This window comes from Dipodomys ordii, unplaced genomic scaffold (assembly GCF_000151885.1).
Source record: "Dipodomys ordii isolate 6190 unplaced genomic scaffold, Dord_2.0 Scaffold63, whole genome shotgun sequence".
Taxonomy (NCBI): domain Eukaryota; kingdom Metazoa; phylum Chordata; class Mammalia; order Rodentia; family Heteromyidae; genus Dipodomys; species Dipodomys ordii.
In genome coordinates, this window is record NW_012267279.1 from 8,136,101 (window position 1) to 8,153,749 (window position 17,649).

At 39.2% G+C, this 17,649-nt stretch overlaps 1 protein-coding gene across 1 annotated transcript in view; it reads left to right on the forward strand.

The window, feature by feature from the left end:
• Window positions 1–17,649, forward strand: part of Antxr1 (anthrax toxin receptor 1) — a 212,097-nt gene that overhangs the window by 73,508 nt on the left and 120,940 nt on the right. The window contains exons 9-10 of the mRNA XM_013022556.1: window positions 3,439–3,499; window positions 13,854–13,952. Coding sequence (XP_012878010.1) covers window positions 3,439–3,499; window positions 13,854–13,952 — 160 coding nt within the window. The remainder of the gene's footprint in view (window positions 1–3,438; window positions 3,500–13,853; window positions 13,953–17,649) is intronic.

The window sequence follows — 17,649 nt, forward strand, 5'->3', positions numbered from 1 at the left end:
ATCATTATACCACTTTTGTAGATGAGGAAAAGAAACTCAGGGAGGCCATACAATTTGCCCAAGGTCACATTGCTCATATGTGAATTGGCCAAGTAATTTGATTCCAGATTCCAAGTAACTTATGTTATATTTCTTCTTTAACTAGGGATTCAGAAAAGCTCAAAGAATTGTCAAAGAGCCTAAACGAATGATGTACAGTACAAGGACTAAGACATTGTGACATTCTACATGAATCAGGACCTGGTCTCTATGGACCAGTCAAACCTTTACCTCACCTCTGACCTCACTCCAATGCCATGTGACTCTTCCACACCATCCAGTGACTTCCCTTAGCAATTCCCTAGTGCCTTAGTGCTGTGTCTATTCCTCCTTGTTGGCTACTGCTGCCCAGATACGGGAGTGATCCTCAGCCTCCTCACTCCCTTACAGTCTTCGTCCCTCAGATCATCCGCAGAAGTTTTTATACATCGCTTCCCAGACACTCTGGGCTGCTAATGATCACAGGAACCCCTAAGTCACTCACACCTACCTTTTGAAGCCAGACATTTTGAACTAATAGGAATCACAGTTCCAGACAAGCCCGCCCATCCCCCACTCTGATAAATTTTACTGTATTGGCTATACTGCATCCCTTCCAGATGTTTTAAATTACAATTTGGAAAACTGTGTTTTTCCTTGATTGAAATAGCAGCCCTTGGCTGACATGTTTTGGCTCTTTGTGCACTCCTTGGATTAATCAGCTAATTGTAGACACTCTGAGAGACTAACACACCATGTGTTTATGATGACAAACCCTGTTAGTATGTCTTTGTGGTCAAAGATTCACAAGTGTCTCATTTACTGATCCCTGGTTAAATGTGAAGAGTTGGTTCCAAAAATGTTGATTGAAGCTCAGGAACTTATATAGGTGAAATGTTCATGTACATGTTTTGGGAAATGGAAGTAGGAAAGAGCTAGTGCCTTAGTTTTTATTCCTGGACTGTTTTGAAATCTTTAGTTGTGGCCAATAAAATGATTTATTGGAAAAAATCAAATGCCTTACCAATTTAATTTTAAATAGCAAAAAGTACCTTGGTGTTATTCAAACACCACTGTTTACAGAGATCTTCCCCTTCGGTTATTTCTGTTTCTTGATGGGCCAGTTTGGAGACTCATGCCCAAGGACATGTGACAAGGGTGGCTCCTTCCTTAGATCATAGCGTCCACTGGCTTAGGTGACCCATAAGGCAAGAAGAGTCCAATGGCAAAACATGATGGGGGGAGAAGAAATGGACAATCTTCACATTTATAAAGTGCAGCTGTCACCTAGAATAGGTATCATTATGCATCAGGATCTTGGAAAGCTACAGTTCTAGGACATTTCTACAGCCGTAAGAGTTCAAAGACTGATGGGCCTATAGGAAAGGGGAGGAAGGAGAAAGCAACAGGGAAACACAGATGCTCAGATGTATCTGTTGGGTTCCTGATGTCAAGTCAGTCTAAAAGTGAACGGGAAACAGACACTCAGCATTGACACCAAGTATCCATAGTCAGGTGAGTGAGGACCTCTGACTTCAGGTGACATCACAAGGGATGTGAGAGCCCAAAACATTTCCTTCCTGCTACCATCAGGACACACTTGGAGAGTAGTGCAAAACTGAAGCTGCACCTGTGTGACTTGGGGAAGTGGCTGGGTAAGCAAGAAGCCGAGGAAATGAGGCAAAATCAGGAGGAACAATTTCCACCTGCAGAATCAGAGGAAAGCTGAAAACAGATTGGGGAGCAAAGAAGGAAAATGTTAAGAAGTTATACCTAATGAAGGAAAAGTGGCTGGAAAATATAGAATTTTGCTTTTTATAATTCCTGGTATACATACAGTCTACCTAAGAGATGTGGTATGAAAAACCGTTTAAATTGTTTTTACTATGTTGTCACCTGCACAGTCCGTAAGGATTTTTCTTATGCTTGTTTGTTCATTTTCTTTCACAATGCTTCTCTACAAGGGCACCCTGATTTCTCTCTGGAATGGGTAAATATTATCTCTTCTCAGAATCAATTTGTTTTTGTTCCACAGATTGTGATCCTCGTGTTCTCTGTCTTTTTCACTTGCTACTAGAAAGCTTGGGCCACTCCACAGTAAGCTCCTTGCAAACTGTATTTCTGTTCTACTCTCACTCCTCATATCATCTTTCTTTTATTTTCTCTTGAATCCATCCCTTATTGCAATCTGCATTTTTATTTGATTGTATCTTAGAGTGTCATATATCACTTAAGATAGTACAAGAAGCACAGCTAAGTAAATATACAAAAGCAAATAAATGGGCACTTCCCAGTGCTCTGAAATCATTCCTTCTTCTACTTTGTTTTATTATTATATTATTAGTTATCTTAACAAATACCCTCCATGGATGGAAAAAATTATTTCCTTCAGCCCTCTAACCATCTCAAATTTCAAATTTATAAGTACCCTCACCAAAAGATACCATATTTGCTTAATAAATGGACTCAATATCCCATACTTGTTTAAAATGCTTGGTTCAAATTTTAGAGTCAATGTTGATTGATGGAGAGAAGCTTACATTCTACCAGCCAGATACTCTTCTCTGGGCCAGGGTCTTCCTTATAAATCCCTGCCTGGGAACTCTCCACTCAGCTTCCAGAATTCACTGCCAGAGGACTTGTTTCAATGAAGTTCAGGGGGTGAAAGTTCTACAGACTAGGCAGAGCAAATAGTCTCTCCAGCCCAATTCCACATCATCTCTCTAGACTTTTTCTACACAAGAGCTCTGAGTAATCTGACTACAACACCCCAGGAGAGATAATCACCTCCATCTTATCCTTCACAGGCCTGTTGTCATGATTTTATTCCTAATGTCTCCTTTTTCAAGCATGCATGAGCATTGTGTGTGTGTGCACATGTGCACCAGCTAAAGAGGTCTATGCATTTCTCCTGTGTTATCTTTGGTCATACATACCCTGACAGGTCCCTTATTCTGTACCTGACCCATTCCTCTCCATTTGAGTTAAACTTCAGTATCCACCTTTTCTTTGAAGCCCTTTGCAGTGCCCCACCCCAGTAGATTCCATAGCTGCTCCCTCATACATGCTGCCACCACAGATGACCAGACTTTGTGATTTATCAGATCAAGTCAGTGTTGCTAAACTTCCCCAGAACTATGACTGGCATAACATGAACTCAATAAATGCCCAAAATAAATGCTAACGGATTAAATGAATAAATAATTCTTATGGCCTTTAGGACATCCAACAGTGTCTAACACAACTTGACATTAAATGTTTGGCAGTGATGATAATAATAGTAAAAATGACCCTTCTCCCTATCCACTATTGCAACCTGATATCCTTGAGTTTTCCTACTTCAGTAGCCAAAGTACTATCTAAATTCTCTCTTTCAACAAAATAAACTGGGCGTTGACAGTTTATTTCTTTTCCTTCTAGATTTTGAAGAAATCTTGCATTGAAATTCTAGCAGCTGAGCCATCCACCATATGTGCAGGAGGTAAGATTAAATGGAGTGCTAATTGCTTTTGGTTAGATATCTCAAGTTAAAAAAATGACATGTTTACTTTGTTGGTAGAAAGGAAGAAAATATGGAGTAAGAAGAGGGTGAGTAAAGAAAGCAGTAGAAATTACCAGGGATAACTATGTTTGCTACAGGGACTGATCTAGGAGAAGAATCTCTTTAAGGAAAGAAGTGCATCCAAGTGTGGTGGCATATACCTATAATCCCAGCACTAGGAAGAAAGAGGCAGGAAGATCTAGAGTTGAAGGTCAGCCAGAGATATTGGTTAGTTCAAAGTAGCCTAGGCTATTTAGTGAGACTCTGTCTCAGAACAAAACAAAAAAGGCCAGACTGATTGGTTCCAACCTGGAATCTCTGCTCCTCTATATTTGAGAGGTAGAGATTGGGAAGATCATAGTTCAAGGCCACTCTGGTTTGGAATACCTTATCTCAGCCAACAAAAAAGCTGAGCATAAGTGATATGCATGTCCTTAAAAGTATGTGGAAAGTGTAAACAGGAAGATCACTTTCCAGACAGGCTCCAGAATAAATTTGAAACACTATACAAAAAAATAACTAAGCAAGCCAAGTGGCAGTGCTCACACGTGTAATCCTAGCTACTCAAGAAGCTGAGATCTTGGCTCAAAGCCAGCTTAGGCAAGAAAGTTCATGAGACTCTTAGCTCCAGTTAACCACCAAAGAGCAGGAAGTGGAGCTGTGGCTCAAGTGGTAGATCACTGTCCTTGAGCAAAAAACCTCAGGTACAGCACCCAGGCCCTGAGTTCAAGCCTTAAGACTGGCACAATCAATCAATAAAGCAAAAGGAATTGAGGGCATGTCTCAATTAGTAGAGTATCTGTGTGGCAAGCTCAAAGTCTTGACTTCAAAACCTCAGGAAAGAAAGAAAGAGAGAGAGTAAGAAAGAAAGAAAGAAAGAGAAAGAGAGAGAAAGAGAGGGAGGGAGGGAGGAAGGGAAGGAAGAAGAAAGGAAAGAAGGAAGGAAGGAGAGAGAGAGAATGAGAGAGAGAAAAGAGGAAAGGAGAGAAAAAAAGATGGGTGCTGTTGGCTCATGCCTGTAATCCTAGCTACTCAGGAGGCTGAGATCTGAGGATGGAGGTACAAAGCCAGCCCGGGCACGAAAGTCCGTGAGATTCTTATCTCCAATAAACCACTCAGAAAACTGGAAGTGGTGCTATGGCTCAAGTGGTAGAGCACTCGCCTTGAGCTGAAGAGCTGAGGGACAGTACCCAGGCCCAGAGTTCAAGCCCCACAACCGACACCTCCCCCCCCAAAAAAAGAGAAGAGGGAGGTAAGAGATGAGGGACAAAAGAAAGAAATTCAAAAACTACAAACTTGATAAAAATATATTACCACATGAACACTGTTTTGTGACATGACAAGCCTTCATTAGATTCATGCGCTTCAAGGTAAATCACCTCTGAGTTTTGTGTTTCTGGTAGAATAAGTAGGTGGGTAATTTAGACTAATTTAATCTTGTGTTGTATTTGTGATTATAACACCTTTTAATAGTTACCTAATTTAAAAGCAATTAGAAAACAAGGAAATCCTTTCATTATGTAATTATCTCTTTCATGAAGAAAATCCAGACTTTCAGTTTAGCATTCCTGTTGGATGTGTTACAACCTTATAATACATCAGAATGTTTGAGAACAATGAACACAATTTATAGTTCACTAGCATAGTAGCCCACCAGCTGGAGGACTCAGAAAGAACTTCATCTTCACATCCCACTGCATAACACAGTACCTGGCACTAGTCAATAAAAGTTGGCTGACTATCTTGATTCATCTACATCCTCAAAATACAATACTACAGTACTGACTTTTTCTATGGGCCTTATTATCTCTTTCCCTCTATATTAGAAAAGTTAATATGTCTTGAACTGTCTAATTAAAGTGAAGCACAATTAGAAATAAATAGCCAAAGATAGAACAAGATCAAAATTATTGTCTACCACTTAGACGGTAGAAAAATTTTCCCCACATTAATTCTGGACTCAACAAAATAATCCAAACTCTTCTTCACATACATGACAGAATTCAAAACAAGAACAACATCATTTGTATATTCTTCATTAGCATTGCATGGAAATACTGGGGCCCACAAGATCTGACCCTGGCAGATTCATAGATTTGAATAATGTCCTCCTAATTAAATGAGAAAGGAAAAAAATGCTTTTATAAAAAAATAAAGTAAGGCTGGGAAGTTGGCTGAGTGATAGAGTGCTTGCCGTGCATGCATGAGGCCTTGGGTTTGATTCCTCAGCACCACATAAGCAAAAAAAGCCAGAAGTGGCACTGTGGCTCAAGTGGTAGAGCGCTAGCCTTGAGCTGAAGAGCTGAGGAACGGTGCCCAGGCCCAGAGTTCAGGCCCCACCACCCACCAAAAAAAAAAAATGATCAAGTAAATATAAGGTGGGAATACAAAAATACCTTAATAAATTTAAATTAAAGCAAGTCAACTAATAAGTTATTCCAAAGGATATCTCCTTAATATAGCCAATAAAATAGACAAGTAAATCCAACCTAATGAACCTTTCTTTAAAATCTCTGACAGCTATGAAACATTATATATATATATATATATATATATATGTATATGAGTAATGTGTGTTCTGCCTCAATGTAAACTTTCCAGTTTTATTCTCTATATTTCTTCTAAAACATACTAATACAACATACAATGGTAAAGCTAGCCCTCGGCTTTACAAAAGACAAGCCCCCTACTTCCTTTGAATTGGAGCCAGAAGGATCAAAGTATGCTATAATGAGCATACTTTATCCCTTAGATATTTGAAGGAGAAAATGAAACTTCCAAAAGATATCCTTACATCAAAACTTCTCCCATAAATTTCCCTGAAGGACAATTGATCCCCATAGTCTAGGGTAGACAGGCCTCTTCTAGAGCACCACAGCCTAGTTACTTGCCCATTGCTCTGAGCACCTGCAGGGTAGAGCCAGCCATGATTCTGATTTGCACTGCAGGATTTCGGGCTTAGTAAGGATTTATACAAAAGTGCTTTCGAAAACATAAACTGTTACACAGAACAAGGTGCTATTATTTTCATCAGCATCTTTTTGTTGGTGGTGGTGGTCATGGGGCTTGAACTGAGGGCCTGGGTGTTGTCCCTCTGCTTTTCAGCTCAAGGCTAGCGCTCTACCACTTGAGCCACAGTGCCACTTGCGGCTTTTTCTGTTTATTTGGTGCTGAGGAATAGAATCCAGGGCCTCTTGCATGTGAGGCAAGCACTCTACCACTGAGCCACCTTCCCAGCCCTTTTTTTCTTAATACTATTATCTTTAAGTACTAGTACAAAGGAGTTGCCATTTAACCAAGCAGTGTATGAATACAATATATCTTGATCAATGTCATCTCTTTCAATATAGCATCATTTTAACGAAAACTGAAGGTCAGTGTTGCATCATGATGTCATAGGTGGATAAGAAAAGCATGTGTGCTTGCCTATTTCTCAATTGAAAGAGAATTAAGAGGATACCGATTGAATTTAGAGTATCCCCAAAACAATTAGCTCAATATGTGTTGAGGAAGGAAGTATATGAAGAAATTTTGTTCCCATTTCTAAGTTGCCATGGTGGGATCCAAATCCTAGACAGATCTGTGAGAAAGGCAGACTTAGTCTTCATGGGAAACCTTGCTTCTCAGCCTCCTCCCTCTCAGTCTGTGAATTCTGTCTCTTCCATGGCCCTCAGAGTAGCCTCAGCTAGGGAGCCCCACCCAGGCCTCTACCTCTCAAGGCATTCTTTGCTGACCAACTGCATTCCCCCAAGATAGTGACCTCAGCTGGCTCCTACTCCAGCTCGGCTCTAGCAATGTTTCTGACAGCGAACTGAATTCAGAAAGACACAGAGAGCTAATGCACTGGGTGGACAACCCAAATCCAATACAAGTTATGTATGTGTGTGTATATAATTTATATATTATATAATATTACATTAAATTATATATTTATATATGGTGGGCTAAGAAACAGGGTATAATTTAACAGGACAAATATAAAAATGCTTAACTTGGGATCAAATAGCCAGTTTCACATAAAAGCAGGGTTAGGAAAACCTGGCTTGATAACAGTTTATTTGGGATAGAGAGAGAGTAAATGCAAAATAACTAACTCAGTATGTATTGAGGGACAGAGTAAGTCAAGAAACAACTGTTCCCATTTCTAAAGTGTAATGTTGGGATCAAATCCTAGACAGATCTGTGAAGAAGGCGGACTTTGTCTTCAAAAACCTTTCCTCAAACTGCATACCAGTGGCTCACACCTGTAATCCTAGCTGCTATTGAACGCTGAGATTTGAGGACTTCACTTCTAAGTCAGACCAGGAAGGAAAGTCCATGAGACTTTTCAATTAACCACCAAAAATCTGTGGCTCAAGTGGAAGAGGACCAGCTTTGAGCAAAAAAAAAAAAAAGCTTAGGGACAGCACTCAGGCCCTGAGATCAAGCCCTAGAACCAGCACCAAAAACAAAACAAAAGAAAACCCTTCCTCCCAGGCCCACTCTCATTACTGTGTATTTCAAGAGAAAAAAGAACATATGAATAAATTATCATTTTTCCTTCTTCCTTTTTTCTTCCTTTCATTACTTCTTCATGAGTTTCTACCTTCTACTAAGCAATGTGAAAAGCTCTGAGTACAAATATTCACTGGGCTCCCCACCTTTTCCTTCCCCGCTGAAACTCATCTGCTCTGAGGACCAATGGAATAGAACTGAAAACCGATAAATGAACCCACAGACCTATAGCCACCTAATCTTCAATATGGTTGCTTATTTTTTAAGAAACAAGTTCTCCTGGAACTTTTTTCCCCCATTTTAATGGGAACTCCTACTAGAGGAACACAATGGAGAACATATCTAACCCCCTCAAGTTAAAAAGAATTCTGGTAAAAGTCATTGATGAAACTATCTGAGGAGAGATTATCCTTCCCAGAATATCTCCACTCTCAGATTATAAACTGGCAGTCTGTGAGCCCCATCCAGTCTGTCCTTTTTAGATCCACACTGAATGCCTAAAAGTTAAACTGATTGCTAACATTTTAAGGATCTTATTTCCCATTCAAAATTTATATCTCAAATTTCTTGAAAAAATCAGATATAGTGACACTGGGTCTGTATTCATTCAAAATAGCAACTACTGGGTTCTCGATAACTTTTCTTTGAAATTAATATATAATCTTTCCTGTTGACTTTTCTCCCATCCTCCCTGTTGCAAGTAAGGCGTCATCTGCTGTGAGAACCTGGATAGTAACTTAGACATTTCCTTCATTTAAATAATTCCGCTTCCCTTCCAATCAGGACCATTTATAAAAGTACTTGTTAAACTGTTTTGTAGATTAGACTCTGTAGGGTGAGGGAAATCCACCCATCCATAGACTGTCCCTGCCTAATTCCTCTCTAGAAATTGTCCCCCTGGTACCTGAGCACAGTTTATTCTGGTCTCACAAAGTTGGCCTCAAACTCGAATAGTTCACAGCATGCTCACAAGCAGTCCAGGGAGGAACTAATTGGAACCTGCCAACTCTTTTACATTGGAAGCTTTTACAAGATCTTTCAGAAGCAGAAGTTACCATTGGCTCCTCACCTTGTCATGTCAGAGGCAGTTTTATTATTCCTACTCTGTTTGCCCCTGATAACACAGGGTGAGCTGTCTCAAAGGGAAGATGATTTTAAGCTTCGTCTTTGCCATTTGGGAATTAGATTATTTGCATAGACACATCTGGGCAGTATTAAGGACTACTTTCATTGTGCTCACTACTGTGGTTTGCTAAAGTGTGCATAAAAACCATGAGGCAGCTCCTCAGAAGGACTGCTGTGTCTTTCCTTTCCTTTAACGTTATGTTACCCTGGAAGGTACACTCTCCTCTGCTATTAGTGGGAATGTAAAATAGCACAGCCACTTTGGGAAACAGTTTGAGGAAATTGTTTTAAAATTAAACATATATCTACCATTTGACCCAGCCATTCTAACCCTAGATTTTTAATCAAGATAAAAGAGAAAATTAAATCCATGGCCAGACATGATTTATACATAATATTCATAACAACCTCATATTTTTTAGTAGCCAAAAACTGTAAGAGCTCACTCTGTGAATGGAAGCCATGCAAGGTGGTGCACACTTGTAATCCCAGCTACTTGGGAGGTATAGATCATAATGTTCAAGAGCAGCTTGGAAAATGTTAGTGAGATTCCATTTCAACCAAAACGCCAGGTATGGTGGTTCATACCTGTAATTACAGCCACTAGGAAGGTATAGAGAGGAGGATCCTGGTTCAAGGCCAGCCCTTGCCCCAAAGTGCAAGACCCTATCTGAAAAATAACAACCAAAACAAACAAACAAAACAAAAAAGAGCATAGGGATATAGCTCAACTGGCCTAACAAATGTCAGGACCTGAGGTCAAATGCCCAGAACTGGACACAAAATTATGGCTTATCCAATTTAACAACAACAATAAATAAGCAAGTAAATAAATAAGATTACCAGCAGCCAATGGCTCACTAGTAATCATAGCTGCTCAGGAGGCTGAGATCTGAGGATCCTGGTTGGATAAGAAAGCCTGGTAGGAAAATCCCAGCCCTGATAGGAAAGCTCCTGATACTCTTATCTCCAATTAACTACCAAAGAGCAGAAGGTGGAGGTATAGTTTAAGTAGTAAAACTGTACCTTTGAGCAAAAAACGATCAAGGATAGCATTCAGACCCTGACTTCAAGCCCCAGGACTAGCACAAAAATAAATGAATAAATAAATAAATAAACACAATAACTAAGATCATTGCCCAAATAATTATGCTGCATAAATAAAAGAAGCAATATTTCTCATGAAAAAGTTTGATTTATGTAAAATTCTAGAAATGCTACATGCCACAATGAGCTTCTTGGAGGAGAAAATATTCAGACTGACTCACCAGCTAAATGGTGCTAGCAGTAATTTAACACAAAAGTCTCTAGTGAACAGAGAAGCAGAGAGTATACAAATTTCTCCATTTCTAACACAGTAAGTGATAGATAACCTTTACTGAAGTCATCGCAAAGCTATGTCTTCCCCATTAAAAGAGAGAGAGAGAGAGAGAGAAGTAAAGAAAGAAAAGGACAGGATAGAATAAGAACAGCTTATCAAGCTACTGACATTTTTCCCTTCATATTAAATTAAACAATAATTCACTAACCATCAAATTTACTCCTTTAAACTACACACTTCAATGGTTTTTAACGTAGCCCAGAGTTATACAACCATAACCACTATCTAATTCCAGAAGGCTTTCATCACCCCAAAGAAGAAACTTTATACCCAGTAAGCAGTCCCTCCCACTTCTTCCTCCCTGTAACTCTGACTGTCATTAATCTACTTCCTATCTGTATGGATTTGCTCATCTGGATAATTTATATAAATGGAATCATGTAATTCATAGCCATTTCGTCTGGCTTCTTTTATTTAACATAGTGTTTTATTAATGTTCTATACTAGTGAGGTTTTTTTAATTAAATTTTATTTTATGGTAAAGGTAATGTTCAGAGAGGTTACAGAGAGGTATTCTCCAGATACCTTAACAATACACATCCGTGAAAAATTAAGTCAAAGAGTACTTTCAGATAGAAACTACTTCCTAAACATCTACAGTTCCTAGCACTCCATATAGGAGTGTTAGCCCAACATGCATTTTGCTTAAAAACATTGAGCTATATGCATTTTAAAAGGTAGGTCTAGGACTTTGTGGACAGGTGAAGTTCAAATGAAACATCCTGGTTCTAGAGTGCCCTGGTTCTCATGGGCTGGCAGATTCATTCAACATTTTATTACATAACTTCTTTGCAAAATGAACTGACATTCCAGTCAAGCTGCTGGGTCAGATGTCTGGGTCCTCTAGAAACCAAATGTGTACAAATTGTACCAGGTTCTACTGTGCATGTCAGAGCATCATTTCTTCTTATCCCCAAAGCCTAGAGGGTTACATGATGTGGTTTCCACCATGTCCAGATCATGTAGATTGCGCCAAGCAGGCATGTGTACAGCCCCTTTTATAGTGGATTCAACAGCTGAACTGGTAATATGCTAGAACATGGTGTTAGGGAAGAGCTTGGCATGCAGCCTGTGTTTCCAGTCTTTTCTCCCTTTGCTGATCTTTGAGGAAACAAGAGAAGTAGGCCCAGCACTGAGGCAGAAAACACTTGAGATCAGCAAAAATGTCAAACAGCAGATGTCTCTATGTCTGGCACCCAAACTGGAAACAGAAATAGGTTTCTATAGGCTTTACTGACGGAGCAGATACAATTAGATTATTTCGCAGTGCTTGACAACTTAATAAGATCTTTATTGAACCAAGAATGTTCAGCATCATGCCTGGCAGAAGCATCTTCTAATAGATAGATGAATAGATATATAGATAGAAATCGATATTGATATATAAATATCAATATTAACATAGATATATAGATGTATCAACATGCATCTATAAATCCTTACTGTTTAATTTGTGGTCATATATGCTCATTGCCTTAATTAAAACACTAAGGCACTGAGCTCTGGGATACTAGTCCCAGGGATTTTTGTTTTGTTTTGTTTGGGGTTTTTTGCTCACTAATTAAATGACTTAACTAGTCATCAAAATGTCAAAATCTGTTTCTTTATTGTTAGGGTCCTTCATGCCTATAAAAGCATTCTGTTCTTCCTTGTACTCTTTACGGTACGTGTAGTGCCTCTGGGTTCTTTTACTTAGATTTCAGTATCTTGCTTCACCTCCAAGCCAGTTCTACTTTTCTTCAAAACAAGCCAAAACTGCCTGGAATTAAAACAAAATAAAATGAGCTCCTAAAAACTCACAATTCCTAAGTTCTAAATTACTCATCTGTCACAAGACAGCAAACATCATTTCAGCATCACGGTGAGGAGGATATTGGCTTGCTTCTTGCCTTTGGTGCCTGACCGACCTGAAAGTTATTATTTCTGTGATCTTAGAAAAGTTACTTCACATCACTAAGATGAGTTTCTTGTCTGCATCCTCCTGATGTAGAGGCCTAGATGATACCACCACATACAGTTTTTAGCACTGGGCACACGACACACAATGAGGGAGCAATTAACCAGCAGTTATTATTATCTTGGCAAGCTCAGCCTCTCACTTTGTTTCTTGGGAATAAAAGTAACACAGACTCATGACATTTATTTCACTTTGCAAAAGTCCCATATGCTGGTTTTCTAATTTTATTTTTCCTCTAATCATGTCTCCATGTTAGTTGCAATTTACATCTTAAGATCTGTTTTTACAAATATTGCACTTTTCATGTGGCATTTAGTCTCTCTCTGTTTTTATATACCACATAAAATTATCCTGAGCCCTACATGTTACGTATACAGAGACGATCAAAAGGAAGTTGAACATTCATCATTAAGTGCATAAAACTAAAGCAAATATTGTGAAGCATTTAGCTAATTAAGTAGTTGGTGTTTTTTCCATTAGTGGAACTAGTATGAAGATTTTTTACTTTATAATTATATTAATTGAAATACATTAGACCAGTGTGAAATTAGTATATCTTCCTGACCTGTCTTCTCTCTTCTATTCAAAGTGACTCTACACTGAAGGGTCAATGTCAATTCAAGGAGATCATGCTTGACGTTGACCACTAATATACATGACATTTGTTGCTAAGTATGATTCCTGTGTAAACCTACACAGTACTTCTGTGTGCCCTGCCGAGGAGAACTGCAGTCCTATCAAACAACCAACAACCTAAAGGAATCTTTTTCTAGTTGGGAGAGAGAGACAGACAGACAAAAGAACACTACCAGACATTACATAACTACATGCTGCATTGTTCAGCACAAGCTATGAATGCTGTTAGGCAGTGGTTTCCAAAAACATGTTAGGCACCCTGAGCTCTAAAGAAATCTGTTCAAGGGATTTCAAAATGTAAAACCGACCCAAGAAATGATGAGATGATTGGAAAGGAAGTGAGGACTCCTCTCCGGGGTCCTCTCTGGTTGTTTTTAAGGATGTCTGGATTTTTTTAAATGGGTCTAATTTGAATGGGCAGAGAAAAGGGAGGAAGGTAGGCCAGGATGACCCACAGAGCAAAAATAAGAAGGTGGGCATTCAAGGCAAGAGGTAATTGCCCTTCCCTACAAATACCCAGTAAGAAGGAATTAAAGTACAAGGTACCCACATGGTTGCTCTTGGTTTACAATGTGACCTAATTTTTGAGTATTTGACTAGTGGGTGAAATGGTTAAACAAGTTTGGAAACTAGTGTTTCCCATCTGGGAAGGGTAAGGTGAGTGGTCAAGTAACGTATCCCATCACCATTGTTCATTTCAGAATCATTTCAAGTTGTTGTGAGAGGGAATGGCTTCCGACATGCCCGAAACGTGGACAGAGTCCTCTGCAGCTTCAAGATCAACGACTCGGTCACACTCAGTAAGTCCTTGCATGACTGGTAGGTTTCTTCAGCCAGAGAAAGATGTTCAGTGCTAGACAGGCCCCCCCCCAGCAAGGGCACAGCTGGTCCAAACAGGCCTTGGTTTCAACCAGAGGTTCCCCTCTGGATGAGCACAACTCTGAGGGTGCCCCGTTTGGACAACAGAGCAAGACTGGACACAAGCCTCCAGATCCCCTGCAGTTTTCATTGCCACCAGCAGCAGCCCTGTGCTAGCTCAGGGAGAAAGTGGGGTGCCTGTTACCTCATCTGTTACTATCTACCAGGTCATTCTCTCCCAGCTGGCTGTGTGGGTGCTGGTTTATTGGAGATTGTGGAGTTAAGATTTCATAAAAAAGCATCAGAGACTCTCCTGGATAATAATAATAATAAAGAAAGGAAGAAATAGCTAAAATTATTCATCCTAAGTAAAGCAAAAATTATTGGGTTAGCATGTGTAGATCCTAGAACTTTCCTCAGTCTGGATGACTCTTGCTTGGAGTCGCCAAGAAACTTTCATCATGGTGAATACCTTACATGAAATACAGGAATATGAAAGTAAAACTAAATGCATTTCATGAGAAAAATTATGGGTTGTCATAACATTGGAACTTCCAAGAGACACTTGCAGCAGGCAAGTTCCTAATTTAAAGACATGTGTGATTCATGTGGCTGTCCAGGAGAGATAGGGAGATCTGGTTATGAGAGGATGGATGCCAGGAACCCTGGTTATTATTTGCATCTGGCATCCGTCGCATGGATGATGATTATTGATTCTGCATCGGCAGTAATAAACAACAGTCATAACTTGGTGCATTTTCCATAGTGCGGTGCTCACAGTCCTTCATCTTTCTGTCATAACAGCCAAGCGAGAGAAAGAACAACAAGACAGGAGGACCCACATTTAACTAACCACCCACACTAATCTTGTCCTCTTTACAGCCCTAGAAGGGAGATCTGCTCCTGATTTGAAAGAATTGAGAGGCCATTTTTGCTCCCTGACATCTTTCATCCTGAAAGCTTTCTTGAATATCTAAACACAGAGTCGGTGGCTTCCTCACAAACATGTGGATTTCCTGGCCTTTGAATTAATATCTAACATTGGAAACATTCAATTCATTTTCTTAAAATGTGGAAGTGCTCTCACATATCCTAAAAGTACATGCTGTCTGAAAACATTTGGAAATGTCCCTGAGTAGTTACAGTGTAAAAGTTGGCTCCCTAGAAAGCTTTTCCCACCTCTCTTTCAATTGTAGTATCATTTAGGTCTGCATTCCTTCTCCTCAACCAAAACCCTAAGTCTAGTCAGGAACTACTGAGGAGTCAGTTCATTTTCCAGACAATTGCGCTTCCAAACCCACCTTCTGAGGAGATAAATGGAGGGCAGAAAGATGACCTACCCTGTAGTCATCGCTGGCAGGGCTACAAAAGGTGCTGTAGATGAATTTGACACAATACACATTTACTGGAGATTGGTAGAGTGACATTTTGGAAGCTTGTCTTCCAACTTTTCTGTGAAATTTGACTTCTTGGGAAATCAGTTCATTCTCTTTTCCCTCCTTTCTTCCTTTTATGGTATTTATTTGTCAGTACATGCATGGGCTCTTCATCCTATTCATCCTAGTCATGTTCAAAAAGAAGTGAAGGATATTGGGGTAGGGATTTGGTTTAAACTACAAATATGATTAATTTTCCAACAGTGTTAATCATTTGAAGACAAAGGCAGTGAATTGGTACTACTGTAGCTGCGGGTAATACTCTTAAACTCAAACATAGTTATTTAATATATTCTAATGTGGAAGTAAATTAGAGTTGGAAGAAAATGCTTGACGTTCATTTATTAATTTGTTTGTTCATTTCTATTCAGTAAGTAACATGGCTAAGAACCAAAGAAAATTTTAAATACACTGTATTTACATCTCTAATTTTCTTCATTTCAGTGATTGTACCAGTCTCTGGTGAAGACAGAGAATAAAATACATTTAGATTCCTTCATTTTTCACATTCTCCTTACTGGAGTTGTAAAATGTCTGTTTTTAGTCCTATATAGTAAGTCTCTTTCTTCAGGATTTTTTTTTCCTAAGTGTTGGATTCTAATTTGTAACAACAAAAACCTGAGTAGTATCATTAATCAGAAACAAGCTAATTGAAGATCTAGTAATGAAAACTGATGTGGTTGCAGCCACATCACACAGGATATCCTCCACAAGAAAGACAGTAGCAATTTTATGAGCAAAATTAGTTAAAGGGGGAAAATTTTTTAAATCATATTTATAGCTGGCAGTATTAGTAAGATTTTACAAATCTTTGAATGAGCTTATCACTAAAACCAGTTAAAGGTATAAAGCATTTATGTATCCATATAACACCTTCAGAAAGGACTATGAGCAACCTAATAAACATATTAAGAAACAGATAAAAACTGGGTGCCCGGTGGCACACCCCTGTAATCCTAGCTACTCAGGAGGCTGAGATCTGAGGATCATGGTTCAAAGCCAGACTGGGCAGGAAAGTCTGTGAGACTTTTATCTCCAATAAACCACAGGAAAACCAGAAGTGGTGCTGTGGCTCAAGTGGTAGAGTACTAGCTTTGAACTGAAGAGCTGAGAGACAGCACCCAGGCCCAGAGTTCAAGCCCCATGACCAACAGAAGAAAAGAAAAGCAAAAAGAAAAAGAAACAGATAAAATGCTAATGTATTAGTAATAAAAATTAAAAATTGTTTAGATATATTCTAATAATAAATACAGCCAGAAAATAAAACCATTCAGTTCATACCTATTCCTCTTTCACTCTTCTTCCCTTTGCTTAAAAGTAAAATCAACCAATCTGCCTCTTGGAAATCTAAAAAAAATTCTAGGCCTGTGGTCACTGTAACAAATGAGTAATTCTAAATAAAATGTGATTTTAAAATTGGAACATGTTGCCTAGCCCCAAAAAAGTAGGAAAACTCTCCAAGTCTAAGACATAAAAAAGGAAGCTAATCTAGACAGGAAGTAGAGCACTGAGCTCCAGCCTGGAGATCTGCAGGCTGCAATCCCCATTTTCATGTAGATACAGGACCCTTAATCCTGTCCTGTTCCATGCACTAGGCATGAGCCAAGTCCCCTACAGAAATGGGGCTCCAGTAGTAATAAAAACCAGCTTGGTAATGGCATAAGAACAGGACTGAGGACCAATGGATTAGAATAGAAGACCCAGAAATGAACCCACAGACCTCTAGCCATCTAATATTTGATATGGGAGCCAAAAACACAGGCTGGAAGAAAGACAGCCTCTTTAACAAATGGTGCTGGCAGAATTGGCTATACACATTCAGAAAACTGTTTTTCAATCCTTATATATCATCCAGAATCAATTCCAGAATGGATCAAAAACCTCAATGTAAGGCCAGACACCCCGAAAATATTACAGGGAGGGATAGAGGAAACACTAGGGCTCCTTGGCACAGGTTGAAACTTCCTAAGAATCACAACAAATCAAAGAAAGACTAGATAAATGGGATTGCATCAGACTGAGGAGTTTCTGCATGATAAAGGATGTAGCTAGCAAGATAAATAGAAAAGTCACAAAATGGGAGATCTTTACTAGCTGTGCATCACAAGGGGCTCATATCTAAAAATATACTTAGAACTCAAAAACTTAAACCTTCCCAAAACAAATCCTCAAAGAAACAACAACTCAATTAATAAGAGAGCTA